At 42.4% G+C, this 26,788-nt stretch overlaps 4 protein-coding genes and 1 long non-coding RNA gene across 6 annotated transcripts in view; 4 read left to right on the top strand and 1 right to left on the bottom strand.

The window, feature by feature from the left end:
• LOC147060221 (uncharacterized) overlaps positions 1 to 26,788 on the bottom strand; it is a 64,258-nt gene that overhangs the window by 27,724 nt on the left and 9,746 nt on the right. Inside the window, exons 3-5 of the long non-coding RNA XR_015065479.1 lie at positions 25,296 to 25,402; positions 5,299 to 5,455; positions 4,416 to 4,521 (exon numbers count right to left, since the gene is read on the bottom strand). This is a non-coding gene — a long non-coding RNA (uncharacterized LOC147060221). The remainder of the gene's footprint in view (positions 1 to 4,415; positions 4,522 to 5,298; positions 5,456 to 25,295; positions 25,403 to 26,788) is intronic.
• Positions 795 to 6,838, top strand: hgfac (HGF activator). Its single transcript, XM_085905630.1, has 14 exons — positions 795 to 962; positions 1,047 to 1,095; positions 1,410 to 1,503; positions 1,631 to 1,704; positions 1,853 to 1,996; positions 2,314 to 2,445; positions 3,298 to 3,408; positions 3,490 to 3,664; positions 4,428 to 4,525; positions 4,641 to 4,905; positions 5,059 to 5,198; positions 5,335 to 5,475; positions 6,254 to 6,396; positions 6,613 to 6,838. The coding sequence occupies exons 1-14, from the start codon at positions 897 to 899 to the stop codon at positions 6,784 to 6,786; spliced, it is 1,806 nt and encodes a 601-aa protein (XP_085761756.1). The 5' UTR covers positions 795 to 896; the 3' UTR covers positions 6,787 to 6,838.
• LOC147060224 (protein Dok-7-like) lies at positions 7,242 to 18,465 on the top strand. Of its 2 annotated transcripts, none has more exons than XM_085905634.1 (13): positions 7,242 to 7,295; positions 7,399 to 7,444; positions 7,916 to 8,146; positions 9,164 to 9,364; positions 9,948 to 10,067; positions 12,922 to 13,020; positions 13,227 to 13,909; positions 14,097 to 14,145; positions 14,589 to 15,011; positions 15,896 to 15,981; positions 16,264 to 16,333; positions 17,091 to 17,264; positions 17,792 to 18,465. In XM_085905634.1, exons 1-13 carry the CDS (start codon positions 7,242 to 7,244, stop codon positions 17,926 to 17,928), a joined length of 2,373 nt encoding a protein of 790 aa, XP_085761760.1. In that variant the 3' UTR covers positions 17,929 to 18,465. The 2 variants fall into 2 exon arrangements, with proteins under 2 accessions (XP_085761760.1, XP_085761761.1); XM_085905635.1 differs by having other exon boundaries at positions 14,535 to 15,011.
• LOC147060223 (alpha-2 adrenergic receptor-like) lies at positions 20,062 to 21,372 on the top strand. Its single transcript, XM_085905631.1, has one exon. The coding sequence runs from the start codon at positions 20,149 to 20,151 to the stop codon at positions 21,370 to 21,372; it is 1,224 nt and encodes a 407-aa protein (XP_085761757.1). The 5' UTR covers positions 20,062 to 20,148.
• On the top strand, positions 24,561 to 26,582 carry LOC147060222 (homeobox protein HMX1-like). Its single transcript, XM_085905633.1, has 2 exons — positions 24,561 to 24,732; positions 26,179 to 26,582. Exons 1-2 carry the CDS (start codon positions 24,561 to 24,563, stop codon positions 26,580 to 26,582), a joined length of 576 nt encoding a protein of 191 aa, XP_085761759.1.

Genomic DNA, 26,788 nt, shown 5'->3' with positions numbered 1-26,788 from the left:
GTAGTTTTATTCTTTACAGGAAATAAAGCTGTAATTTTCAAAAGAACAAAAACATATTCTGTAAGGATGAAAAGCAATGTCATGAGGATGAAGTGACATTTTTACAAGTTGAAGTCATATTGTTACAATATTAAAGTCAAGTCAAGTCAAGTCAAGTTTATTTGTATAGCCCTAAACCACAAGCAGGGCAAAGTTTATTTCGTTCAAGATGTTCTAACCGGTTAATGTTTAAATGCAACTATGTTCTTGTCAAATTTTGCCTTTTATTTGGGAAAAGACTTCTTTCAAAAGAGGAAGCGGATTTCAAAAGTTAAAAAAAAAAAAAAAAGAGTTTTTATAAGATACAAGGTTTCATTTGACCAGCTGTTTGTCTTGCAAACTTCAATTCATATTGGAGCAAAATATCACTTGGTGGCACTAATGCACTATTAGATGGAAGAAGAAGAAAGAAAGTGTATCGGTTTTGTTGAGTGCATATGATTAAGAAAAAAAAAAAAAGACTGCCAGGGTTTTTGTGCTGGAACAGATTGGTTGCTTTTGCATTCATTCCAATGGCGAAAGATGATTTGGGATACAAAGGGAACAAGTTACAAGGGCACACCCACAACCCCCACCCCCTCCCAACCTTCCTGCTTCATTCCCCAATGCAGGTCTATGTGGGTGCTTTTTAGCATTGAGGCAAGGCAGAGCGTCCACAGGGGAAACACCGGGCGGGAGGCGGCGGTGGCGGAATACGCCAATACGTAGACCAGCCCAATGACGCAAGGGATTTACTCAACTCGGGGCAGGATAATACTTGCAGGGATCCACGCGCGTAAAAGCGCAGTGAGACGCTTCCAACTTCCACACATGACGTGAAGGCATTTTTTTTTTGTTTTCCTTTCCACGGCACATCGATGCATACTTCCACCATGACATACGGGCTTTTACTTTTTCTTCCATTTGCTCTCAGCACACAGGGGGTAAGTAGAGCACACATTTAAAAAAAAAAAAAAAAAAAATTAATGTGAATGTTTCTGTGATCTCGTGCGCACTTTTTTTTTCAGCCGCGCGAGACCGTTATCTCTAAAGAGCCATTTGCAAAGAGTGAAAAAGGTAACGCAACACATTAATGCATTTCAGAGCTGAGAGACAAAGCATTCTTAAGTTCTAGAAAAAAATTGAGGATGCAATGCTGGGAGATGAGAAAAAAATATTTGTGGAAATGATGAGTTTCAAGCCCTTTGATTGAAAAAATTGAAAACTTTCTCACACAAATCATCCTAGAATTCTGAGTGACAAGCATTCATACATTTCCAAACTAAGTTCCAAAAGTATACACCGGTATTGCTGAGAGATAAGGATCCACAAATATCTTATGGGAATTCTAAGAGCCGAACATTGAAACTTTTATTTCCTCCCGTTAACAGTTGCCACCACGTCTGGAAAAGAATGTGCTATTCCATTTCGCCAGGGCGGAAGAATTCATCACCATTGCATCACCGTCCTCGCCTCGAGACCGTGGTGAGTCCTCAAGGTGGTGTAACAGAACGCGTCATCTGTCAATTTGTGCTCTGCATTAAATACAAATGATGGAAAGTTCCACAAAAGAGAATCGTGAGCTTTTCTTTTCTTATTTTTTTCCCCACAGGTGCTCTCTTACTCCGAATTTCGACCGGGACCGAAAGTGGGGTTTCTGTGCGCCGGAGCAAAGACAACCCAATGGTTGGCATTAGCATATACGCACGCTATCGTTAAAATAAACACACACCATTGATTCCCAAGCAACTCCACAAAGCCAAATATTTCCAATTTCCTGTGAATAGCATATATAAATATTTTTTTCAATTGCTGTGCTTTTTTTTTTCTCCAGCTTCCGTTCACACGTCGCGAAGGATCACCGATCCGTGTCGGTTGAACTCGTGTCAAAATGGTGGCATCTGCACGCTGATCCCAGACGGGCTCACGTTTGAGTGCTCCTGTCCTGACGGCTTTTCCGGAAGACTGTGCGAGCGCAGTGAGTATGCCGCATGCGGGGGAAACGTACTTTTATTCACGACGTAAGCGCTGAATAGTCAAAAGACGCACAAACCAATCCAATTCAACTTCTGAGTTCTGCTGTTCAAATGGTAAATGCAAGACTGCTGGCGCTGTGCAGAAATTTTTTTAAATACAAATTTTAGATGAAAAATAACCTGCGTCGGCAACACGGCAAATTACTGCTCTGTAAGGAAGAGATAACGTACACTATGGAATGAAAAAAAAAAACTGCACAATCGGGTTTCTTTTGTTTCTTTCAACTTTGTTGCCTCTGCTGCGTTTTGTTTTTTTTAGAACAGTGCTACGAAACCGTACACCTGCGCCATTATGACGACGGCGATTCCTGGGGCCGCATTCACCTCCGCAACGTGGAACAGTGCACGTGCGTCGGCGGCAAGATCGAGTGCCGACGAGCCCGCTACATGCGTAAGGCTCACGCGACACGGCTGTCTTGTTTGCTTTCGTTACCGACACCTACGGCGGTGCATATTAAACGAAATGGCCGTGATATTAAACAGGCCCCACACCCTTCCTTTGATCACGAAGGAAGAAAAGAAAGATTATATGACTCACTGTGACTAAGGAATGGTATTTTCAGACACACCCACAGGTTCATTGGAGGTGGGGGGGTTCATGGGTATTTACAGCAGAAAGGAACAAAACCGCAAAGGTGCCTTCACGCCCCTGTGAGCAAAACTTATCTTACACTGGGAGAAAAAGGACCCTGATTAAAGCGTCAAGCATCATTGGGCGGGGCCTTGCCGCTTTATTTCATGGTCAATCATCCGAATGATCAAAAGTAAACAGAACGCAAAGAAAATTTCACCTCATGTATTTAAAACAAGCGAACCACGTTGCCTTACTAATTTAATGCTAACGTAAATGGAAAATACCATTGAAATGCTAACGTTAGCATCGATAGGGTGGTTGATGATGCAATGCAAAAAGCTGGTCAACAAATTTTTACATCTTTTTAAAGCAGAAAAGCAAGTCAACATTTCTAAATATTTTTTTCATAATAATAAATTCAAATAATGTAATATGTATTATAATTTGTAAGATTAATGAATTAACATTTAGGTTCAGCAAGACAAAGCTAAAATCCACACAAGCTTTTATAAGTCAAACGTAAAATAAAAAAAAAAACGAAAATATCCCCAGAACCCTGATTTGCTAGAAAAAGGAAAAACGTAAATGAAGTCAGCGTCAAAATAACATTTAGGGACACATTAATCTATCTCTGACATAACGGACTTTTATGCATTATCCATATGCCAGTGTGTCGCTCGAACCCGTGCCAGAATGACGGAACATGCCGGATGATCATCGCCACTCGCAAGAAAGTGTGTAACTGCAGACACGGCTATGGCGGACCGTACTGCAGCTTCAGTGAGTAGACCCTTTCTTTCTTCTGACTCCATTTCCAGTATCCTACTGACCAAAGCGCCCCCCCCCCCCCCCCCCCAACAGAGCCAGAAAGCGAGTGCTACAACAGTCGGGGCACACGCTACCGAGGCGTGGTGTCCACGGCGGCGTCTGGCGCCCGCTGTCTGCCGTGGAACTCGGACCTGCTTTACGATGAGCTCCATGTGGGCACGGTAGTTGCCGCATCCCAGAGGGGCCTCGGAGAGCATGCCAACTGCAGGTATGTGTACCTTATGGGTGTACGTATGTGGCGCATACATATACATTTGATATGAAATGAATTGTTGAATTTAAAATAACATACTGGCATTAATAATAGCACATTATTGTAAAATCACCACAGGATTATGATGATGTATATAGTATTATATAGTCAAATTAAACTCTCGTTATATTTGTACATTTAGTAGGAGCGAAGCGTAATGCAATGCACAAAACATCTGACGATATTCAATTCTGTACATGCATAAGTTCGACCGCACCTTAAGATAGGATCATAAAGTGGAAGTCAACCCAAAATGTTCTTTACAATAATATGTTGCCGTCACTCTTCTAAACACGGCATTCTGATTGATATTGCATTTGTGGAATAGGAATTAAGCAGTGAAATTTATGAAATGAAAATGAAATGTATGAAATTTTAATCGATTACTGGGGGCGGCCCTTTTGCCACTTGCTGTCGACTGAAAATGACAACACAGTTGCTAGGTCTCAAGTCATGACCAATCACGGCTCATTGGTGTCGATGATCAATGTACATATAAAGTTCTAATATTACAGTGTTATTTTGTAATACTTAGAAAGTAATAAAATATTAAAATTGTTCGATTTTTACTATATTATTCAACCAAAGGGAGAATTTAAAAAAAGTCCCCCATAATATTTGATTACAAATACATTTTTACAAATAACCTGACTGGCAAGAACATAATAGTTTTAGTCTCAAATATAAAAATCAAATCAGAACATACCTGTGCGTGCAGGAATCCTGATGGCGACAAGATGCCGTGGTGCTACACTCTGAGCAGGGGCGCCATCTCCTGGGAGTACTGTGCAGTGCCGTCCTGCAAGATGCCACTGTGTGAGTTTACACAGGAAAATATGATCATAGAAAAAAAAAATATATACACTATATTGGAATTTTTAGCATGAATGTAAAGACATTTCAGCGATAACCACCGCATTGTTTTCTGTAGCATCCTCTCGTAGGATGAACACGTTCAACACGCTACCCGAATTGAGTGACTCGGCTGGCTCGGTGCCAGCCAAGAATCCGGTGTGCGGGACAAAGCACAAGAAGCGGGTGTCGGTGGCCAGGGGAAGGATCATGGGAGGAAACTCGGCTCTGCCGGGAAGCCACCCCTGGATGGTGGCCATTTACATCGGACATTCAGACTTCTGCGCCGGAACTTTGATTGCCTCTTGCTGGGTGGTCTCGGCGGCCCACTGCTTCTTCCGCAAGTATGTCAGCCGCTTCTTCTATATACGAGCATTACATACCCCAATGGGAGCGTCTGTTTCTTTCACAGAGATTTCATATTCACTCTATATCCAGAAATGTCACCACCCGTGTGACCATGTCGGGTTGTGTGTGATTCTCTGTGACTTTCTCAGCCCGCTGCTATCGCAGCTTCGCGTGGTATTCGGCCAGCACCACTTCAACGTCAGCAGTCCCGACACGCGCACCTTTGGAGTGGACAAGTATATTTTTCCCAAACAGTTCTCCGTGTTCAACCCGACGCTCCACGACATAGGTAATCACATAGTGATGACTCAAAGTAAATGACCTCAAGTGTGCGTGCACAGTTGTGCGTCACTAAGCAGCTGCGTCCCTCCCTCTCAAAAAAAGCTTACCGTTTGTTTGTTTTCTTGACCTCCCAAATGGGCCAGTTCTCATTAAACTGAAGAAGAAAGACGGCCACTGTGTGAAGCGGACGCCGTTCATCAGGCCCATCTGTCTTCCCGAAACAGGAGTCACCTTCCCAGATAACTATTGCTGCTCCATCAGTGGCTGGGGACACATGCATGAGAGTGAGTGACATCATACAATGTTCAACTCTTAAAAAGAGCCTCATACACACTTTGAAACACAAAGTTTTCAAAACATACTTTGGGAATAAATCTGAACAATTTAAAGTATAAAATGTAAAACTGAGAGTTTAACCAAGAGAATTAAACATTGTGTATTTAAATATCAAAAACACCAATAAAGATCATAGAATTTTGAAATGTTCAGAAGGTTAATGCTAATTACAATGCAAAATGCTTTATAGTGTCTAAATATGAAATTCGCACGGTTGTTCTAAACTTTGAGAATGCCCACCAATTATTGGAGACTTGTTGGGCACCTTCTCTGCCTCTTCTTCTCACTCTGAAAATATTCACTGCTGTGAACGTTTCTTTTCGTATACTGGAATCCAACCATTCACATCAATATTTGTCAAATACATTTTTGAAAGACAATCTCACCCAGCTTGTCTATGAAATTCAGATTTGTCTACCAATGTAATGGCTAAACGATCCCCGAAGATGGCGGCGTTGTATTTGCTTTGTATTTGTGATCAGCAGTGATTGGAAGACCAAGATTAGAGGGGAACTCAATTTGACTCATTGATCATGAAAAAGATAAATGCCAAGATGATGGAAGATAATTTAAGGCACCTCACACTCAGTCTTCTATCTTTGTAATTGTTGTTCTATCAAATTCAATGCCAATGTGGCGCTGTTGGTGTTCCATAATCTGAGAAACAGTAGGTGAACCACCATATAGCTAAGGATTACCAAAGTGTATTTTTTTTTTTTTTAACAGAAGCAGATGCTTATTCCAGCCTGCAGGAAGCGGGAGTGAGACTGATCAGCCATGACACCTGCAAGAGGCCAGAAGTGTACGGCAACCACGTGACCACAGACATGATTTGTGCTGGCCTCAACGGCTGCGTGGACGCCTGCCAGGTAAGAGGGTGACATCTGTCCGGCTGGCAGAAATTGAGATTTTTTTGGGTGGGTCCATGTTAAATTTCTCCAAAATGCCGCCGATTAGGAATTAGCATTGAATTAGCAATTAGCGTGAGATCAGCAATGAGTTATTAGTAATTAACTGTGCGCAAGAGTCTTTTTGGATACGCTATTGTCGTCGCTAATGTAATTATGGCACGCATTCTTCGTCAGGGGGATTCTGGCGGCCCGCTGGCCTGTGCGAAGGACGACGTCAGTTTCCTGTATGGGATTATCAGCTGGGGGGAGGGCTGCGGCCGCTCGGGAAAACCCGGCGTTTACACTAAAGTGGCCAACTACATGGACTGGATCAATTCTGTGATCAGACGGAAAGCCAAGAAGACGTGATAGAAGATTTGTGACTAGTTGACAATGACCTTTCTCCCACTGTGAAATAAAAGACTGAATAATTTACCATGTCTCTAAAATTGATTTCTTTCATATCACAGGAAAATAAAAATCTATTCTTATAAAATTGCATTTGTAATTGTTATACGACATTATTCTTTTCAAATCACAACTTCCATCATATAATTTGATAAATGACAACTCAAATTTGAAAGAGCTGCACGTTTGGTTAGTTTTGCTAAAACTTTTACGATGCACCGGCATGCAAAGTATGCCTTACTTTGGGTGGCCATGCTATTTTCTATGCTGGTCTTGTTGTTGTTATTTTTCAAAGGCGGGGTAAGGGTGGGGGTGGGGCTGGCTTAGCGAGCGACTGAGGGCACTGCAGCTATTTTGAAAGTGACCCACCTCATTGGGGCAGCCAACTGTGCAGCTGTCAGGAACCATGACTGAAGATGACCGATTCGGTTGTCGTGGAGGGATATGCCAGACTCAAAGACGGGAAAAAGGTAAAGCTTTATTTTATTTGAATTTTTTGGGATGGTGAAGGGGTGGGTGGGGTGTAATTTTGATGAAACAAGTCTGACTTTTTGGGGTGTTTTTCTTTTGCAGTGGAAAACTAGGTGGATCGTTCTTCGTAAGCCGTCGCCTGTAGCAGGTAAAAAAAAAAAAAAAAATGTATTTTCTAAATCTTTTTAGGATCAAACTGCCGATTTTCTCATATTTTATTCTCGTAAAACGGAAAATTGTTTCCCCTTATTACTTTCTTCTCGTTAAATCACTTTTCAAATTTGACAGCTTGAAAATGACAGCTATTCTCATAAAAATGCCGTTCTTCATAATTTTCAATTTTTTGTCGCAATGATACAACCCTTACTTTTTTTTACCTTTAAATATTCAAACATGCCATGTTGGGAGTGTTAGCCTTGTAAGAATTTGTTGGATTACGTACGTCTATGTTCCGCATTACGGACAACTTTGTTCTCCTGAAGAAAAAAAAAAAATGTCACTTGGCTCTGGTCGGCTCTTTCTTGCCGGTGTTATTGCAGCTGTCAACGCGAGTTGTAAATTGACATTGATTGTGACTGCGTGCTCCACATACTCACACGGACTCTTTTGACGCCTCCAGATTGCCTCGTGTTGTTGGTTTTTAAAGACAAGTCGGACAAAGTCGAAGGGAACAAGGATCGGGCCGGAATCATTCTTGAGGAGATCTGCGGCCTGGAAAGCGGACGGTGGTGCGAAGGCACGTCATTCACACTGGCCATTCTCTGTCTGACCCAGACGGTTCTGCTTGGGTTCGACAGCAAGGAGACTCTGCAGGCCTGGGAAGCCCGTTTGCGCTACAGCTTGGGAGAAGGTGAGAAGAGGCCGTGCATCTTTGGATTGAGACCTTTCTAGATCATGTTCAGCAGTCCAAGAGGTCACTTGCTTATTGGTCGTAGCATCAGCCATTTCTGGGTCAACTTTAGAAGTTGTCATGAATACATTTGCTGGTTTGTCACCCTGCTGACTCGTACCAACGCTTCTGTATAAAGCTCATAAAGTGACATGGACGTAATCTTGAATAGTACAAGGTCCGATTTTAAGCATTTACAGGATCTTACTTGTTCGTCAGTCCTAAGTTTGGACCTTTCGAGCTCAAGTTTAGCATTTACAGGATCTTACTTGCTCGCTAGTCCTAAATTTGGACCTTTCGAGCTCAAGTTTAGCTGTTTGTCAAGAGCACACCTGATAAATTGTAGAATCAGACCTTTCAAGATTGCAAGAAGACAAGAATGGACCTGTTGAATCATCGCAGGTCGTAATCCTGGTAGAGCAAGTTTGAAGCATTTACGAGCGCACCTGGGTATTTCGATACATTCCTTGATCAATTCAGGAGTCAACAATACAGAATGCGGTATGTACAGAATCTAAAGGCTGTGTTTGCTCTATGTGCTATATAGGAACACTAGTTACATAAGCGAGAAACTCAGAGGCGCCACTAATAGCAATGGCCGGCTCAGTTGGTGGCGGCGGTCCAGCTGAATGTTAAGGAGGGTACTAATGGTTACATTCGAGGACCTTTCAGTCTTTTGTGTGTGCACTTGACCGCTTAATGCCACTGAGAGGAGCGTGTCAAAATGTCATCTGCCTGTCGGTGGGTGGGTGTGCCAAGGCTTTCCTTTAAAAGGTTGACATTTCCTCATTTTCATGGTAACAACAATAAACGGACTAATGGATAGGAATGTTTATGCATTGCTGAAGTAATTGTGGAGTCATAAAAAAAAATCTCTGCAGATATGCCCAGATGTATCTTTGACATGTACTGCATAACAAGTTCGAGATTTTTATGACATTTTCCCCACAATTGTCTGTTTTTGTCTGTTGGGCCCAGTTCACAGGTTCAGCGTCGGAGTCTTGGCAGGAACAAAGTTAGAGAGCGGACCGGCAACCCTTCACTTGTGCAACAATTTGCTAGCTCTTGTCAGAGACTCATCCCCCGTCGTCCTAGGCCACTGGAACCTTCCGGACCTGCGTCGATATGGGCCCGTACCAAATGGATTTGTCTTTGAGGGAGGAACGCGATGTGGCTACTGTAAGTCTACCGGACATGGAGGCGCAAGAACTCCTTTGCGAAAGTTGTTTTAGTCGCTGTAGATAAAGGATTGTGGAGAACATCTGCTGGCATACATGTTTTTCAGGGAATGATTCAGTCCTGAAAAAAACAACCCCCACAGGCATGAGTCATTCATTGGCTCCGTTTTATTGTCTTAGCAATGCGAGTTTGTGGCGATAAACTAAGGCACAATTGGATTGAGCCAACCATTCCATCTTTATTATAATTAGTATTCTTAAAAACAATGACAACAAGATAACCACTTTTTTTGAAGTGAGTTGAACATTCAATGATGGCAAGTGTCAGGTGTACAATTAATTAAGGGTTATGTCCTGATGTGGTGGGTGGTCTCCGGAGCAGTGTTGACTCAAGGACCATTTATGGGTGACAGGTTTGTTGTCACAAGGAGGTCAGAGACATTCCACAATCTTGCAGAAAGCATTCCGACAAACACTTGAGACTGAAAAGCCAATGAATTCCATATTTCTATATTTGGAGATAAATGGCCCAAAATGCTGTCAAAGTTCCTGTCATTGAACAGTTTTCCACCTGCACTCCACAGGGGCTGGTGTTTTCCTGCTCACGTCTTCCGAAAGCGAGCAGATAAGCTTCTTATTCGACTGCATCGTCCGAGGTGTCTCTCCTACTAGGGGACCTTTTGGCCTCCAGCCCATCCTGCCAGGTCAGTCAAGATGTTTGACGCAGCGCCAACAGATTATAGCCACATCCCAAACACTGGAGCTTCAACTCAGTGTGCTCTCTTCTCCAAATGATTCCACAGTCGACAAAACTGATGCCACAAAATTACGACTGGTAACAGATTTTTCATAATTGGCTAATCTTCTGTGGCGTTAAACATGGCTGCCCTAAGCACCGCCAGAAGTTGCTGCAGCTTTCTAAACCTCAAAGTTGGGTAACTTGTTACAGCTGCAAATTTCGTTAGTAGTTGGCTGTTAACAGAACGTGAAAGCTCCAACGTCCAACAGATTCCACTCAAGAGAGCTAGTCGACTTGCAACCTAAAAGTTTGAACTGAAGCAAGATAATCTGACATTTTGAAGACATAAATCGTGATCATTTGGACAGAAATGACATTTGCCTTTAAACAAGGATGCTTACTCAAACTTTCAGATACTGTAAAGCAGGGGTGGGCAATTATTTTTTCCATGGGGCCACATGAGAAACTGAAAATATTGTGGAGGGCCGGCCAAAAGGCTGAACTCAATTCTTCATATTATTAATTGCATTTCTTTATAAAAAGCAGTAAATAACATTATTTTTGACAAGCTGGTAAGAGTATATATCATAATTAAGTAATGAAAAAGTGAGTTTTCCTTACAAAAAATGTCATTTATTCAATCAGATTTTCCCAAAACAATGGTAAACAAAATGTGAAAGTTTTTTACTATCTGTGACATTTATCCAATAAACTTAGATGCAGGCAATCAGGTAATCAATATCTCTGAAGAAAAGCATGTAATTAAATAATTAAATCACTAAAACAACATAATAAAAACACACTAAACATGCAAATAAAAATAACCACACTACAATCAAAATCGTCTTTAAACACGGCGATCTGCTCCCCGCAAACTAAACACACGGCTTTACCTCCGACTTCAGTAAATAAATACTTAGCAGTCCAGTTTTTGTTGAAAACCCTGCATTCGGCATCTACCTTTTTTTAGCAGCGGGCATTTCTGAGGGCTTAAGTCTTGTGACTTGCTAGCGACAATGATCCAATCATGCGCACGTCTCGCACGCCTTGATATACGTATTGCGTCATCATGTACGTGAATAAAAAACAACTTCAAAATAAAAGCAACGCAGCTTCAGTCCATGCATCAAGTAAAATAAGAAAATATGTTTATTTTGTAATTTCCAATGAACCTTACACGGGCCAGTCAATGTCAACCAAAGGGCCGTATGTGGCCCGCGGGCCGTACAATGCCCAGGTCTGCTGTAAAGCCTTCTGGAAGAAGTGTCACTACACTGAACAATACAAACATGAGTTTGATTAGTAGTACACTTAGAACCAAAGAGTAGTGAAGGAAAACCTTTTCACAAACAGAGGTACATGACACTTCACCAAGCCTACAAGGACATTATTATCAAATCATGGGTGCAAGCTTGCTCCACAACAATGTGCAAATTTCAAGTCTTCCAACTTGGTTTTGTTTTAACACCACATTTAACACCGCTTTCATTCTGTCCACTTTTAACACCTCTCCGATTTCCAACAGCCAATGTTCTTGCCGACATCACAGTAAATGTGTTCGAGTCACCTGCGGGGGATTGTGGATATTCTTCATTTTTCCATATCTCTACGCTTAAGTGCAGCCTATTCCCGTCGGAGAATAAATAGAAGCGAGGGGTTCACACGAGCGAAGCAGACAAAGCCTTCTAATCACTTGAGGCATTCGTGTACCATCAGCCCAACAACATTCTGCGATATTGTTCACTGGTTGGTTAGCGTGAGCCCCCAAACTGGAATGAAAAGAAATTCAAATAAATAATGCCAGATCATTTCATTCATTAACATAGATTGATACATTTCCATTATGAGCCTTGTGTTTGTTACTTTGGTAGGGTCCTGGTTGGTTCTTTACTGTATTTGAAAGTATTTTCAATGGTAACCTAGCTTTTCAGTAGGATCAATGGTGGGGATTGAAAAAAAAGCACTCTTGTGAGTAGGATGCATTTGAAAGTGGTAGAAAAATATACATTTCAATGACATGTTGCAGACTTAAAAGAATATAAGAGTCATTCACATGGTCGTGGAGTGGCGCTAAACGCTTACAGCACTATTAATATACCATGTTGTGTTGCACAAACGCCCCGCGTGACCCTCTCCAAGGACATGCTACTTGCACACGTGGTCTCAAAGCCTTAAGCTTCAAAGGGTAGGAGTCTTTTTGTGCAAATTCAATTGACGTTGTGCATATTGATTACAGTGGCGCTCGTCGATCACTGGTTCTAAAAAAAAAAAAAAGACATATTTAAGTAGTCTCTTCCAATTTTCATTCCCTTTAGCTCTGATTGGCCAATGGAAACATCTAAGAGTACAACTGGTTTTGATATAAGCCACAGTGGACTAAGCGCCAGAGGACGATCCTGAGCATTCAGATGAAGATAAAACTTTTTGCTTTGGAAAGGCTGGATTTAAACGGTGGTTGTTTTGAAATCTTTCACTGTGGTAGGAAAGTAACACTGACTTAGTGTGAGAGGTCGAGAAGTTCTGAGCAGATGCAGCCAGGCTCAACTCAACACAGCTTGGGCTCTAGTACCAGTCCTCTCAAGAGGGTTTGGAGACTCATGCTGTCGTTGCCTATGATGAGAGCAGCGAGCAGCTGTAGGGATACTTTTGAACAGCAATCGAGCAGTGTTCTGTTATTGGACTAATATGCTTATCACAGATTGTCCATAACAAATGGATAGCTGGGTGGGTAATTTGTTTTCTTAGTTAGTTGCACGCTTGCATGCAATAGAATAGCATGACTCCAACTGCTAACATCTGGTCATCATTCTTTTTGACAGATCCAAACACTAGTCAGACCAATTCTGAGGAGAGGCTGAACCATGAGACACGGGAACTGGAGAAGCGATTGAGTATGCTTTCCAATCGGAACAGCACAGGTAAATCCTGTTCATGATCAATCCTTGCAAGTTCCATTGTTTGCAGCACCCGCAGTGATTTCGCTGTGCAACAGTCCATCACAATACAAATTAAACCCGTCTTTCGTTTCACTCGTGATCTATCGTTGTTATTACGCGGCTTGCAACAGATGCTGCATTATGTATGAGCTGCTGATTAAAGACCCTTACACGTGTCGTGTTTGCAGCGTCGTCCATGTATTGTGCATCCCCCGGAGCCGATGACCGCAGCATATCCGGTTCCTCGGACACCTCAGACACCAGCCAATCAGACTGCAGCGTTTCCAGTCGTTTGGCCATTTGGACCGAATCTGGCAGTAACCTCGCTGATAGCAATGTTGTTGGCAACAAAGTGGCGAGTGTGGAAAAGCAATTGGGCAACCAAGGCAGCGGGAACGCTTCTGGAATCAAAGACCCCAGGCAGCTACAGGAAATTGGTCGCCAGAGCTCCTTAGACAGCGGTATTGCCACTGGTAGTCATTCCTCTTACTCTGGAAGTTTCTCCTCATACACGGGAAGTCTGGACATTAGCGGTAGTGAGGACTTTGGCTCAGTTTTTTGTCTGCCTCCGCACTTGGCTCAAGACCTCAGCCCTTGTTCATGCCCCAATGTTTCAGGACATGAGTACAAAGTACCAACCTCACTCAGGTATCTGTATGACACTCCCAGGAGTCTGGCACAGGATTACTCCAGTTTATCTAAGGATTCTCCTGATCCTGTAACAGAGTCTTTAAAGGGGGGCTCTGAGGGTCACCTCAAAACAGTGAGCTCACTGAGCAGAAAAACAAGGTGGGCACCCTCTAGTGACAGCACGGAGTCCAGCACAACCAAAACCATTGTGACCATCTGCTCAGTATGCGGTGGACTTCAGGTGAGGCGGTCATCTTTTTTTTTTTTTTCTCATGGAGTTTCTGTAGGCCATGCCATAGTTAGTGCAAGGACTTAATTTTTGGATACCACAGAAGGCGGAAATGCCGTCGTGGCTTGTTGTAATGATTGACAACACTTCACCCACAAAGTGATTGTCGTGAATCCTAATGTTTCCCATCATTTCACAGGGTACGTCCTTCAACCCTGCGAGTGGTGCAGCAATACCTGCATTACCGGGTAGGTACAATCACCTGATAATCAGTGAACCCCCGCTATTCGCTGGGGAATAGGGACTCAAAAATCCACACGTAATTGTCGTCGCTCCCCAAAGCTATGTAATTATGGATGGATGCCGCAAGATGATGGCAAAGAGCAACTTATGTCTAAATGAAACTCCTCAACTCACTTCCTTGACACCATAATGCAACCAAATGGAGCACCAAAATAGAAAATAGGTGAATTTGTGAAAACTCAACCACGAATATGCAGGGGTTCACTGAGCAGTTATATTTGCACACCAGCTCGTGTTTTTTTTTTCCTGGCATGAATGAACATCTGCATGACTACAAGACGTTTGCGTGATCAGAACGTGTTCCTGCTTGCCACGCGTGATATTTCCCATCCAGGAGGTCAAAGTGTTGACAAATCACGCAGAAGCAATGCCAGCATTGTTGTTCCAGTTCGCAGGTCAGACAGGACACGTGAGGGTTCACCACTTGGCAAAAAAGGACGGGAAAAACTAGCAAGCCTTTTAGCTGAGGTCCTTCATCATCCCAGAGGACCTAAGAAATCAAATCCCAACCGCGGTAACTTATACGTAGCCATGAGCCCTGCATTACACCTCAACCCTCCACCACTATTTGGCTCCCAAGCACCAACGACTGACGTCATTTACGAAAACTGTTCCAAGTGCTGTGGTGCTCGTTTCCGCCCGCCGCTGCGGGGCACACCTGCCGAAGTGCACCGCCGCGGCAGAATCTTCAGTGTGCGGACCTTTCTAACTGGGCTGCAGCTAAAGAATAGCGCAGAAGGAAAAAGTTCTGAGACTCTTCAAACTGACGGTCCAAATGAAGAGACGAACGGTCAGGCATTGCCCAGTGAAGGTAAGAGGCCTCTTTTCCTCTGCGCTCTTGCACCCTTGTTTGCCTCTTCTCTCTTCTCCAACTGAACCATGGATATTTTTCTTGGACTTTTTATCCCTCACCACTCCTGAATTCCTTTCACTTTCCTTTTTCTCTGGATCTCCCTACAATGTCCATTAGGAGCATTACATTTGTTTAAAGTCCAGCACTGAAATGATCCACTACTTGGTCGGATGTGGTGATATAACATTGATAGTGAGATATCATATTGCAATCTGTCATGGTCCTGTACTGATACAGTAACATCAGAATGATACTGTCGCCTGCCCTATTTTCTTTTACTGAAGGAGCTGTGAAAGAAAATTGAATCGTGCAATATATCACATGATCTCTCAAGGTGCAGTATCAAAAGGGAACCATCAAATACAGTATTTTACACATTCACTTCCATGTTTGTTGAGGTCTTTGATGGGCGACAGCTGCTCGACTGACGCTTGTACGTACTTGATGTAAATGCACGTAGCTTAGAAGTGAAATATATGTTGAGTGATTCATTACTTTGTATTTAGTACACAGTAAATATCGGAAAGGAAGCAGACTCCCCGGATGCATGTATATTTTGAAATAATCACATTATATCTTTTCTTTTAGTAATGCAATGATTTAAAACTGTGGTTTCAATTACTTTTGCAATGGTTAACATGACTCACAACTAAAAGAATATCCCTTTGGAATGTTGCTTGAGTGGGTTCCTTCCTGTTCTCTTGATAAAAACGTACGAGTGTGTGCGACTATATTGTGCTGCTGTTTTGTATGATACTTATTCATTTCAGGAATCATGCATCACACATTGCTGGAGAAAAATTAAGGTTTCCGACATATTTTGTTTTCCCGCCCCTCGCCAGACAAACGGCCTACTGACAGAGGGGAGAAGCACAGAGCTGATCCTGCCTATGAGATCATGGAGAGTAGAGAAGATAAAAACTCTGAGGTAGGCCAATATAAAACTCCTAAATACAAATTATTAGAATTATATTTATTATTAACAGCAATAAACAGCTGATGTGTCACACTGTATTATGTTTATTGTCCTTCAGACTTCTAAAACTGTCTTGATAACTAAGTAAATTGGCACTTTGAGATCTGCTGCAATCGTGTCGTAGCAGTATCGCATTATTTATTTATTTTTTTGGTGTGTGGCACACACTTGTCCATGCTGTCTTTCAATACTCTTCCTGACCTCAAATCATTTTTCATTGCTTTTGTCTTACAGGCAGAAGAAAAAAGCAAAAACGAACAGATGGTTATCTGCAGTCCACAAAGGTTGCTCCGAGAGACGGAAGGTAAAGATGACCACGTTATAGTAACACGTTCAACAGAGTAGATGTTGATACTACTAGTCCAGCAAAATGTTGGATTTGAGATTTCAATGTGGTCCTAGAAAACATTGTTTCTACTTCTAGTATTTCCTATTTGTTTCCATTATACTACTTCATATCTACTAAAATAGCACCATCATTCAACGTTCTAACAAGCGGCTCTCATTAGATCAGCTTTTGCCTCAAAAGCAGTTGACATTTTGCCACGCTCCGCCAATGTATGCTCGATGTGGGTACAAGCCACTCGCTATAATGGCAGCCATTACAGACGCCGCCGCGCTTGTGCAAGGATCAATTAGGTTTCAAGGCTTCTTTTAGACATCGCCAAAAGGCTTTGCCGTCGTCTAATGGCCTCTTGTAGAGTGTCCCTCTGGGCTTTTTGCTACAGAGCTGCTGATAATGGCTACGTTTAAATTCATACGTAACACGGTTAGAACACTTCGACACAACAATAAATCTTTGATTTTTGTGAGTCTGAAGTAGGGTACAGATGAAAACAGCTTTTGATATCTCGATCATTCAGGATTCGAGATTCAGGAATATCACGAAAGAGGTGTGCTCCAACTTTAGAGGGCCAATTTCTTTCACTTTGAATTATGTGTAGTAACACGCTAAAACTTAAAAAAAAAAAAAGAAAAAGGAAGGTGGTCCGTAGTTTTTAGACCCTTGCCTTGTTGATGCCACCTGAACGACTTCTAAACTCACACGAACCATCTTGCAGGGACAGCGTTGGCGCACCCTCCAGAGACTTCACTCGCCGAAAGGTCTCGCAGCGACGGCGTGACGTACGTTAATATTCCAGTGAGTCCAACGTCTAAGAAGCAGCTCAACTACATGGAGTTGGATCTGCAGGAACCCGGCACCCGGGGTACTGTGGTACCAACGCCTGGACAAAGTAAGTCTGCGTCCAGAATAAACTATCTTAAGGAATCAAAAACAAAATGGACTTAAAAAAAAAAAAAAGAGATTCAAAGTAACAACAAAAAACGAAAAGAACTGCAAAAGGAAAGACGACGAGACTCGGGTAAAACGTAACTGACAATGACAGAAAGAGAAGCAGCAAACACAATCAACCAACAGAGACAGAAAGAAACCAAGGAACAAATCCAAGTAAACGGACGTGACAACAAGGCGCACTTGGACAAGACACGAGTGGCTGAGGGGGGCTGTATGGAAGACATAAGGGACCAGGTTGATGAGCACAGGTGCAAGCAAAACCACAGAAACCAAGATGAGAGACGAAACCAAGTCGAATCAAAACAACAAAAACAGATAACAATTGGACTGTAGCTACTCCAAAACATTTACGGTTAATGTGTTAGAGCTACCAATAAAAGAGACTTCTGGCCACAAAATATGTGAGGGTCTAAAGTTACCATGACGTGCTGTACTCAAGAGATTTTCTACGCTGTGTGTGGACAGGGAAGGGTTCAACCAAATATGCCCAGATTGACATCACTGCCACAGAGACCGCCCACAAGGTGGGTACCCAGCATGCTCTGGGTCGCCAGGAGGGCCTGCACACCCTGGAGAGGAGAAGGAAGGGGACGCCGCATTGACCTCGAGGACCAGCCTCCAACAGCAAAACGCTTCCATTTATAAGTGTTATGTGTTCGTAGTCGTATTTGTACTATTGTTCCTAATACTGTGTGCCTACCTAATCATTTTTACTAAAAATATTTATCTTAAATGGTAGTTGTTTTTTTTTATATCTGTAAATAAATTGTATACATGAGATTGATGTGGATTGCAAAGTATAACACCACCATGCATGTACAGAATATTTATGGGCAGAAGAGTACATGGCTGCCATTTTGAGAATTGTAAAACAATGCAAATTTTTCATGACACCACTTCTTTATCCCTAGCGTTCGCGTTTTGTATCCTGGATTCAAAAACATGCTAGTGAAACATTAAAATAACTGAATAAAAAAAAATATATATATATTGTTTGTGTGTTTTTGCACTGATGGTGTCATGCACGTGACAATTTAGTTTACATTTACCACAAAGCGGTTTGTCAGAACTGATAAGCCGCAAATGCTTAAAGCCCGGAGGGTTCCAAACCCAATAAAGTCCATCCCCCTGACCGGTTACTGGACTCGTGTCGGCTAAAAGTGTCTCACAAAGTGCGAACGAAATCCGCAATATCAGGAGAAAAACAATTTGAAAATCGTTGAGAATAAACAGCTTGTCGCAGAGCAGCTGAGGTGCGACTGCTCGTGTCTCAGCGTTCACACTTTGCATATTTTGACATCTCGCCACGGCACAAAAATTCAACTGTGAACATTTGTCTCTTAGCATTCACACGATATCAAAACTACAAGCTACTTTCTCTTCTATTGGCGGTTCCTTTCTGGCCAGCAGGTGAAATGTGTTGTTGTGGTTGTCTGGCCGGCGGTTACATAATTGCACTAAACAGGCGGCCGTTCTCGATCTGGTGCCAGTTAACAGGCGTGCACATTTGGGGCAAAACTGTTGACGCAGCTCGAGAAGAACAAGAAAAGGCTCACTGAGCGACACCAAGTTCTATTTGTAGTACATGTCTTTCTCGTTCCAAAGAAAAAAAAAATGCATCGATGACGCTCTCAGGAATAATTGCAAAGTTTAATGGCTGTTTTCCGAGCCGCTTATCAAATGCAGAACGGAATGACCGCAAGCTTCCTCGCTATTGTGATAATGGATTGAAGAAGGCGACAGAATCAATGCGCTGGGCTCCACTGAGGTCCAGGAAAACCACCACCAGACGGCAGAATGGACTTCGGGAAACGATGACGATAGCAACGGGCACCAGGGAGTCATTTGCCAGGTTTTTTTTAAAGTGATACCATTCGCGTTTCAGTCTTGAAGTTGATTTTACACTCACGAAAAATCTGATTGTTACAAAAGGGGCAATAAAATAAGAAAACTATTAAAACATTGTTTCAATTGAAACAGGCTGTTGCTCTGATGAACTCACACCACTCTTAGAGTCTCAGAGTCATTGCTGTGCAATAACATCCTGCTCTCCACACCTTTTTGGATTGTCTACACTGTTTGTACTGTGTCTTCTCTGCATCCATTGCAGCCTGGTCCTCCTGGAAGAGGAACCCTCCCATCTGTGGTCTCTTCTCAAGATTTCTCACTTCCCCTAGTCGGAGATTTGAGTTTTTCTTTGCCCTCATGGGAGTTTAAGATCAGGGGATGGCTGAGAATATTGTCATTTGTCATTTTCACATGTCCTGAGTGTTGTTAGTCACCTACATGTTGAACAGAGACTGTGATGTAACGAAGTCAAATTCCTTATTTGGCACGCTCAAACATGGCGAATAAATTCTTCTTGAATCTTGAATTATGCTGTACTTGTACAAATGTATGAGAATAAAATATGAGAACATGAGAATAAAATTGTCACTGAAGAAAACAGACCCAAAAAAAGACCCCGAGCCACAGTTTAGGAACCACGGCTCAAGGAAATAGGTGATCCAGGTACTTTATTTATTTTGATTGTGTTTGTCCGGCACAATGATCTTGCAGCATAAGCCATTTAAATGAGTAAGGATCAATAATCAATTGTTCAAGATTGTCAGTAGACAAGAGGAGAGTCAAGGAGATGAGGGGAGGGGCGGTACACCAAGCATCACTGGGATGCGAGAAGAGACGGGGGAGGGAGGGAGGGAGGGAGCGCCCGCACCGCGCGCACATCACACTGCATGTTTTGCCTTTCGGTGCGCACAGATCATAGCAGGACTTTTTTTTTTTTTTTTTTTTACTATTGTTATTATTAATATGACGCCGGGATGGATTGTCTCAACAGCACTGGACTGGACACGGTCATCCAGCTAAACACGTCCGAGGGCTACTCATCGGCGGCCGTCGCCAGCATCGCCGCCCTCGTAAGTTTCCTCATCTTGTTCACTGTGGTGGGCAATGTGCTGGTGGTGATCGCCGTGCTGACAAGCCGGGCGCTCAAAGCTCCTCAGAACCTGTTCCTGGTCTCCCTGGCCACGGCCGACATCCTGGTGGCCACTCTGGTGATGCCGTTTAGTCTCGCCAATGAACTCATGGGCTACTGGTATTTTGGCAAAGTTTGGTGCGGGATCTATTTGGCGTTGGACGTTCTTTTTTGCACGTCCTCCATCGTGCATTTGTGCGCGATAAGCCTGGATCGCTACTGGTCTGTCACCCAAGCGGTTCAGTATAATTTAAAGCGGACTCCAAAGCGGGTTAAGTGCATCATCTTAATTGTGTGGCTCATATCTGCCTTGATTTCCTCTCCGCCGTTGTTGTCTATGGAGAGGAACAAGGAGAGAAGCGCTCAGCCCCAGTGTGAGCTCAATGACGACAGTTGGTATATCATTTCCTCCAGCGTAGCTTCCTTCTTCGCCCCTTGCCTCATCATGATCCTGGTCTATGTCAGGATTTACCAGGTGGCCAAAACCAGAACCAGGAGCATGTCGGAGAAGAAGCGGCCGGACAGCGGGGTCATTCAAACAGAGAACGGGCACTTCCAGTGTCCGCCCACCCCAAGTCACCGGACAGCCACTCAGGGGCAACACACGGAGGAAGCCGACCTGGACGACAGTTCATCATCAGAGGGGAAAGGCGGGAGGAGGCAACCAGAATGCCCTCGAGGGAACCCCAAGACGAGCTCCTTAACCAAAGAGGCTGCGTGCGACTCTAGAGTCAGCAACAAAGCCATGGACCTTTTTGCCTCCAGGAGGAAACGGAGGAGCTCCATTGCGCTGAAGAAGCTCTCCCAAGCCCGGGAGAAGAGGTTCACTTTTGTCCTCGCTGTGGTCATGGGGGTGTTTGTCGTGTGCTGGTTCCCGTTCTTCTTCAGCTACAGTCTTTACGGCGTGTGCAGAGACTCTTGCAAGATTCCAGATCCACTCTTTAAGTTCTTCTTCTGGATCGGGTACTGTAACAGCTCCCTCAACCCGGCTATATACACCATCTTTAACCGTGACTTCAGGCGTGCCTTCCACAGGATCTTGTGCAAGTCGTGGAAAAAGTCCTTTTAGGGTGGCAACCTGAACGCTTATGTTTCCAGTTGAAGTCCTGGGTTCCAATTCTTCCCAGACCCAGTCTTCAAGTTCTGCTCCTTATGGCCCATCTATACCATTTCAACTGTAACTTCAGACAGGCCTTCCAGAGTGTCTCAGGCAGTTTGTGGGAAAAGTATATTTTTGTGAGGCAAAACCTAAAATCTTGGGTTTCCGTTTCAAGTCCAGTCCACATCATTCCCAGACCCCCTCTTCAAGTTCTGCTCCCCAACCCAGCCATCTACACCATCTTCAACTGCAACTTCAGGCAGGCGACCTGACATCTCATAAGTTTGGAGTTTCAAGTCACAGTTCCTGATCTTCCTCAGCAACAGACTTGCTCATGGACTCTTGTGTGATCGCAGCCCGACCAATTCAAATTCTGCTCATATTCCGTCAATCTAATCCTGCCTGAACACAACTTCAAGCAGTCTCTTTTTGAGATCATAAGAAAAAAAACACACAAGGTTCCCTTGTCCTTTTTTAGACAGCAACCTTGTTGACTCCACAGCGCTTCTTCTGATCGCAGCCAAGAAGCGTGTCCCAGTCGCCTCAGATGCTTCAGATGCAATGAATCGATTGATGGACTAATTTTTGGCATTCTGTCCATTTCTAATTCCTGCTATGAATAAATCTAATTGGATTAAAATCTTTTTTCTGCCAGCATCCATTTCATTTGAGGATATGTTGTTGCGGCCTCAAGGCATCCGCAGCTTTCGGTATCTGGGCACAATCTCCGTGTTGGTATATTGGCAGTACTATACGTGTGCCATTCAAAATGTTAATTAATTCAATGTGCACAAAAACTTTGCGGTTACAAATGATGATGTCATTGCATCATAGCATTGCTTGCTACAAGGCAATATTACAAAAATAATGTTGAGTCGAACTTCAAATCAATTTGCAGCGTTTTTTGGTTTTTTTTTTTCAGAAGCATAACCGCAGCAAGTCTTATTATTAGGGACTCATTTGAAAGTGAAATTAAATCCGATGTTCCAAGGAATTGCGATATGGTCTGCATTGTGTGCATTACAATTCAGCTTGTCTCATTTCTTCCACATATCGGCGTAAAGCATGATGATGACGACCGAAATGTAAAAAAATAAATAAATAAAACGTAACCATTTGGGAATGAGCTGTCAGTTGCTGAACAATGCAAACGTCTCCCGCCATCTCTTTCCCATTACGTACGTCTGTCAAGCTTTTGTCACGCCAGTCATGAACGGAACACACATATTGCTGCCTCGTAAACTCGAGTTTATTCACAGTGATTCATTGCAGCGGGTAAGGCAAAATGGCCCTGAAGGCGGCATTTGTATTGAGTTCCGCAAAAATTAATGAAATCACACTAACTCTGTGTCAGCGGCCTTGTGGTCTGACTTGTGTAGTTAGAATGAGAAATTGTCACCATTTCACAGAATAAAATTGTCAAAAGGTCAAACCAGCAGGGAGCGTAGCATGAAAATTTCAAGAATCCAACTTTTGAATTATGGTCCGTTGTGTCCATTTGTTTGATCCCCAACCTATTAAATCTTTATCTTACATGACATTTGAGAGACAGAGGAACCCTGGGGGAGGAATAGGGTTTAAAACGGATGATAAAACCTTTTTTTAGTACAAACCAAATGCAAGGTTTTCAATGTTTCCTGATAACAAAGGTCTTGAAATAAAACCCCATATACACTTTGATTAGACAAAGTTGATTACCTTAAACCAGCATAACATAATGGTTATGCCAGTTTCTTTTCAACCTTATTTTGCTCTAATGAATGTTAATACAGACGACACCCTTTCACACAAACTGTTATCATGCGTGAACACTCATTTGCATAATGAGAGCATAATGAAACCTTGCCTGCTGTCTGTCATCGTCATGATGGACAGCTGTACATAGAATGCATGCACACTGACCTCAAGTGGTCCTGATGAAAAGTGCACGTAGGTGGTCACTTCAATTTAGAGTTGGGTTTAAAGAAATATTATAAGCATACATTTTTATTACTGGATAATTAAATACTAGATTCTACACCTAAACGAAAAAAAGCTACAGATTTTTCAAAGGCCACCATACCAGTAATAAATACATATTACAATAATATGGAATTATATCCTCCATGGAGTGCTGTACCGAAATACCCTTTTAATAAGCGAATACAGTGTCTACCTAATACAGTGCAGTACATCAAAATAATTTCAAACAACACTGGCTCATAAAAACACAGTCATAAAAGGAAGTCATGTATTTTAATTACTCGTATTGACATGACAGTTCTGATATTGCATATCCTTCAGAGGGCGCTGATGCACCACAGTTTGGGATATCAACACCAAACATGAACATTAAAACTTTTGGGGTTTTTTTGCTGCCACACGCTTTGAACATACTTAAAGATTAAATTATACAAAGTTGTTCAAACAAACTTTAAGTAAGTAAAGTATTTTCTTGTGCCTGTTCTCACCTGCTCGCAGTTTTCCAAATCTGCAAGAGGCCCAGTGTGCTTGCTTCACACTGTCACTTTGTTTCCATTAAGGATTTTAGCATTTTTTTACATTTCATTCACACCGAGCTGGCATTTTGGAATACCAAAAGGGATCATTTTTTAAAACTGGGTCACAGAGCAGCTTAATATCAAAATGCCACGTTTCCGTAAGGACAACACATACACTTGACGAGACCAGAAAAGATAATCATGAGTTGTATTTGACCGTAAACAACTGGTGACATTTTTGCAGTGTAAAATGTCTGCCTTGGCTCAGCAAAGGTTGGAAAACACTAATTCAGCATTATTAGCTATTCAACTGATTTTCTTTTTATTTATTTATTTATTTATTTATTTATTTATTTATTTATTTTTAATCAACGAATGAGTGTGTGTGTGTGTGTGTGTGTGGGGGGGGGGGGGGGAGGCAAACGCTGTGGTGAGCAGAGGAATTTTCAAATTGCGGTGCGCCCCAAACTCCCTTCGTATCCACTGTACTGTAAAGTGTTTCAACATGGCAGCCGTCCTGAAGCCCTGCCCACAAGCTGACCCTATGAAAACGCAGCAGCATTTTGGGGTCGTGCGAGAAACGGCAGGCAACTTCCGAGTGCGCTCTGTAGCCATGCGGCTGGCGCCAACGCGCGCCCCTCGTCTGAACTGGATTTACATCGGGACACGGCGAGGAATATGAGCAAGGGGAACGGCGACGGTCGGAGCCCTTCTCTTAACTTCACCATCGACAATATTCTCAACTTGAGGCCGGGGACGGATGATTCCCGGCAAGACGGGCATGTAAAGGACGCCTATGATGAGGTGTGGGACACCCCGAGGCGGTGCGAGGGTGGATCCCGGGAAACAGGTGAGCGACCTGGCTTACAAACTTATTGCATTCACTTTTGCTTTGAATTGACAGAAGCATCAATGAAAATAATTTAAGATGGCCCCTAAGCAGAGCAAAGTTAAAAAACAAAATAGGGTTGTCATCCTTTACTAGCATGACTACTAGAACACCACTAATACTGACAACACTGCTAATAATAATAATAAAAATAATAATAATAATCCCACTATAAAAGGCCATTTTGCAAAATGAACAAAGCCGTTCTACATTCAAGCACTAAAACTAATACTAATAAGATTAACAAAGCTAATCATACCACTGTTAGTTTTATTATTATTATTCATATTGTTATAGTGAATATTAAGGCGACCATAAAGGCAATTTAGTAATAAAGAACAATTTCAGAAGGATTGTCCTCCATTCTCAGGCCTGAACACTCCTGCTGCTACTACGAATAATAATAATTATAAGAATTTTTGTTTTAATGTGTATTATCAGAATTATTTAAATTTTTGATTGATTCATCAAAATGAGCTGCTTCACATAATTTGTTTAAAAAAAAAAAAAAAAAAAAAACTTACTTAGACTTGGTTCCTCGAGCGCGCTTCTGCACATGGGGCAGTTAAGAGCCTCCATTCTTTTTGGTTTCTTGAATGACTTTCACCAGTGTTTCATTTCACGTTGAGTTCTAGTTACAAATAAGAAACAAATGTGACAATAAATACCCATAATGCAAGTGTCAATTACATAGATAAAATCCTAAAATAATATATGAGGCAGACAATATACAAGTAAAGATGATTTTGATGGTCACTGGAAGATTCATATTTAAAAACGTATCATGTGGGGAAACAAATGCAACATTTACAACCTGAAATTCTTATTTTCAGAATTGTTGAAAAAAGCAAAGTGAAAATACTTTGTTCCTTTCTACAGAAAAGGAAATCTGAAGTTCATGAACATTTGATAAATAAAATAACAAAATGATCATTAGTAGTGAGTGCACAAAGACGTATAGCAAACACAGTCTAAGTATCTTATTTAAAAAAAATTATTTAGGGGGGATTATTTATTCATTCAAACCGGGCAATTTCGTTAAAACAGGACAAAATTAAAACAATCTGATACATCTTTATAATATAAACACATCAATTATTAGAAACACTCAAAAGCTATTTGAGTCTCAAAAAACTGAACGTAATTGATATTTTTAAATCTGACACAACCCTCTTGAAATTACCTTTTTTGCATAATTGAACTTTAGGCTGATAAAACAACTATGAACAACTATGAATATTAAAAAGGGCCTAACAAGGGATGGATTTGATTTAATGATTTAATCTGTCACTTAACGAGCACGAGCAAAGACACGTTTAATTTTTTGTGTTTGATTTAAAAACAAATCACAAAATTTCCATTTTTGGACTGTTGAGTAACACTCAACGTTGTCCTATTGATCCGCAGCCCTCAGCAACACGTCGGAAGCACGGCCCGCCGCAGCTGGCGCCGGCTCCAGCAAGAAGAAGACGCGCACCATCTTTTCCAAGAGGCAGATCTTCCAGCTGGAGGCCACGTTCGACATGAAGCGCTACCTGAGCAGCTCCGAGCGGGCGGGCTTGGCCAGCACGCTCCAGCTCACAGAAACGCAGGTGAAGATCTGGTTCCAAAACCGACGCAATAAGCTCAAGAGGCAGCTGTCGGCGGACGACGACGGGCCGGGCTGCGTGCCGGTGCGCAACTTTTACAAAGAGAGTGACTGTCTACTCGGCGGACATCTGCTTCCGACGGCCTTCCCAGTCTTCTATCCCAACACCATCTACTTCTCCAACGCGGCCAAATGTTTCGGACTTTTCGATTCAGATAGATGAGAAAATCCGCACCGCGAAAAACGCAGAGTCAATCTCCACTAGGACGAAGCAAAATTGAAAAACATTTGAGTTCTTGTCAACGCATGTTGGCAGAGAATGTTTTATAAAACACAATATTCTAAATATCACAAAGTCAAGAGGCAGAATGTCTTTGGAAAATTGATTTTTGTGGGCATGTCAACAAACATTTCAAGAGGTCTGTCATT

This window comes from Syngnathus leptorhynchus, chromosome 2, assembly GCF_054491065.1.
Source record: "Syngnathus leptorhynchus isolate UIUO chromosome 2, UIUO_Slep, whole genome shotgun sequence".
Taxonomy (NCBI): Eukaryota; Metazoa; Chordata; class Actinopteri; order Syngnathiformes; family Syngnathidae; genus Syngnathus; species Syngnathus leptorhynchus.
Note: the sequence above shows the minus strand (reverse complement) of the source record. Positions and strands in the feature narration are given on the sequence as shown.

Excerpts from the sequence above, each read along its gene's own strand:
- hgfac (XM_085905630.1), top strand. The coding sequence starts at position 897 with ATGCATACTTCCACCATGACATACGGGCTTTTACTTTTTCTTCCATTT. Across the intron at positions 2,446-3,297 it reads CCGACGAGCCCGCTACATGC|TGTGTCGCTCGAACCCGTGC; the intron begins GTAAGGCTCACG and ends TCCATATGCCAG. Across the intron at positions 3,665-4,427 it reads GGAGAGCATGCCAACTGCAG|GAATCCTGATGGCGACAAGA; the intron begins GTATGTGTACCT and ends CTGTGCGTGCAG.
- LOC147060224 (XM_085905635.1), top strand. The coding sequence starts at position 7,242 with ATGACCGATTCGGTTGTCGTGGAGGGATATGCCAGACTCAAAGACGGG. Across the intron at positions 13,910-14,096 it reads CAGTATGCGGTGGACTTCAG|GGTACGTCCTTCAACCCTGC; the intron begins GTGAGGCGGTCA and ends ATCATTTCACAG. Across the intron at positions 14,146-14,534 it reads AGCAATACCTGCATTACCGG|GAGGTCAAAGTGTTGACAAA; the intron begins GTAGGTACAATC and ends TTTCCCATCCAG.
- LOC147060222 (XM_085905633.1), top strand. The coding sequence starts at position 24,561 with ATGAGCAAGGGGAACGGCGACGGTCGGAGCCCTTCTCTTAACTTCACC. Across the intron at positions 24,733-26,178 it reads GGGTGGATCCCGGGAAACAG|CCCTCAGCAACACGTCGGAA; the intron begins GTGAGCGACCTG and ends ATTGATCCGCAG.
- LOC147060223 (XM_085905631.1), top strand. The coding sequence starts at position 20,149 with ATGGATTGTCTCAACAGCACTGGACTGGACACGGTCATCCAGCTAAAC.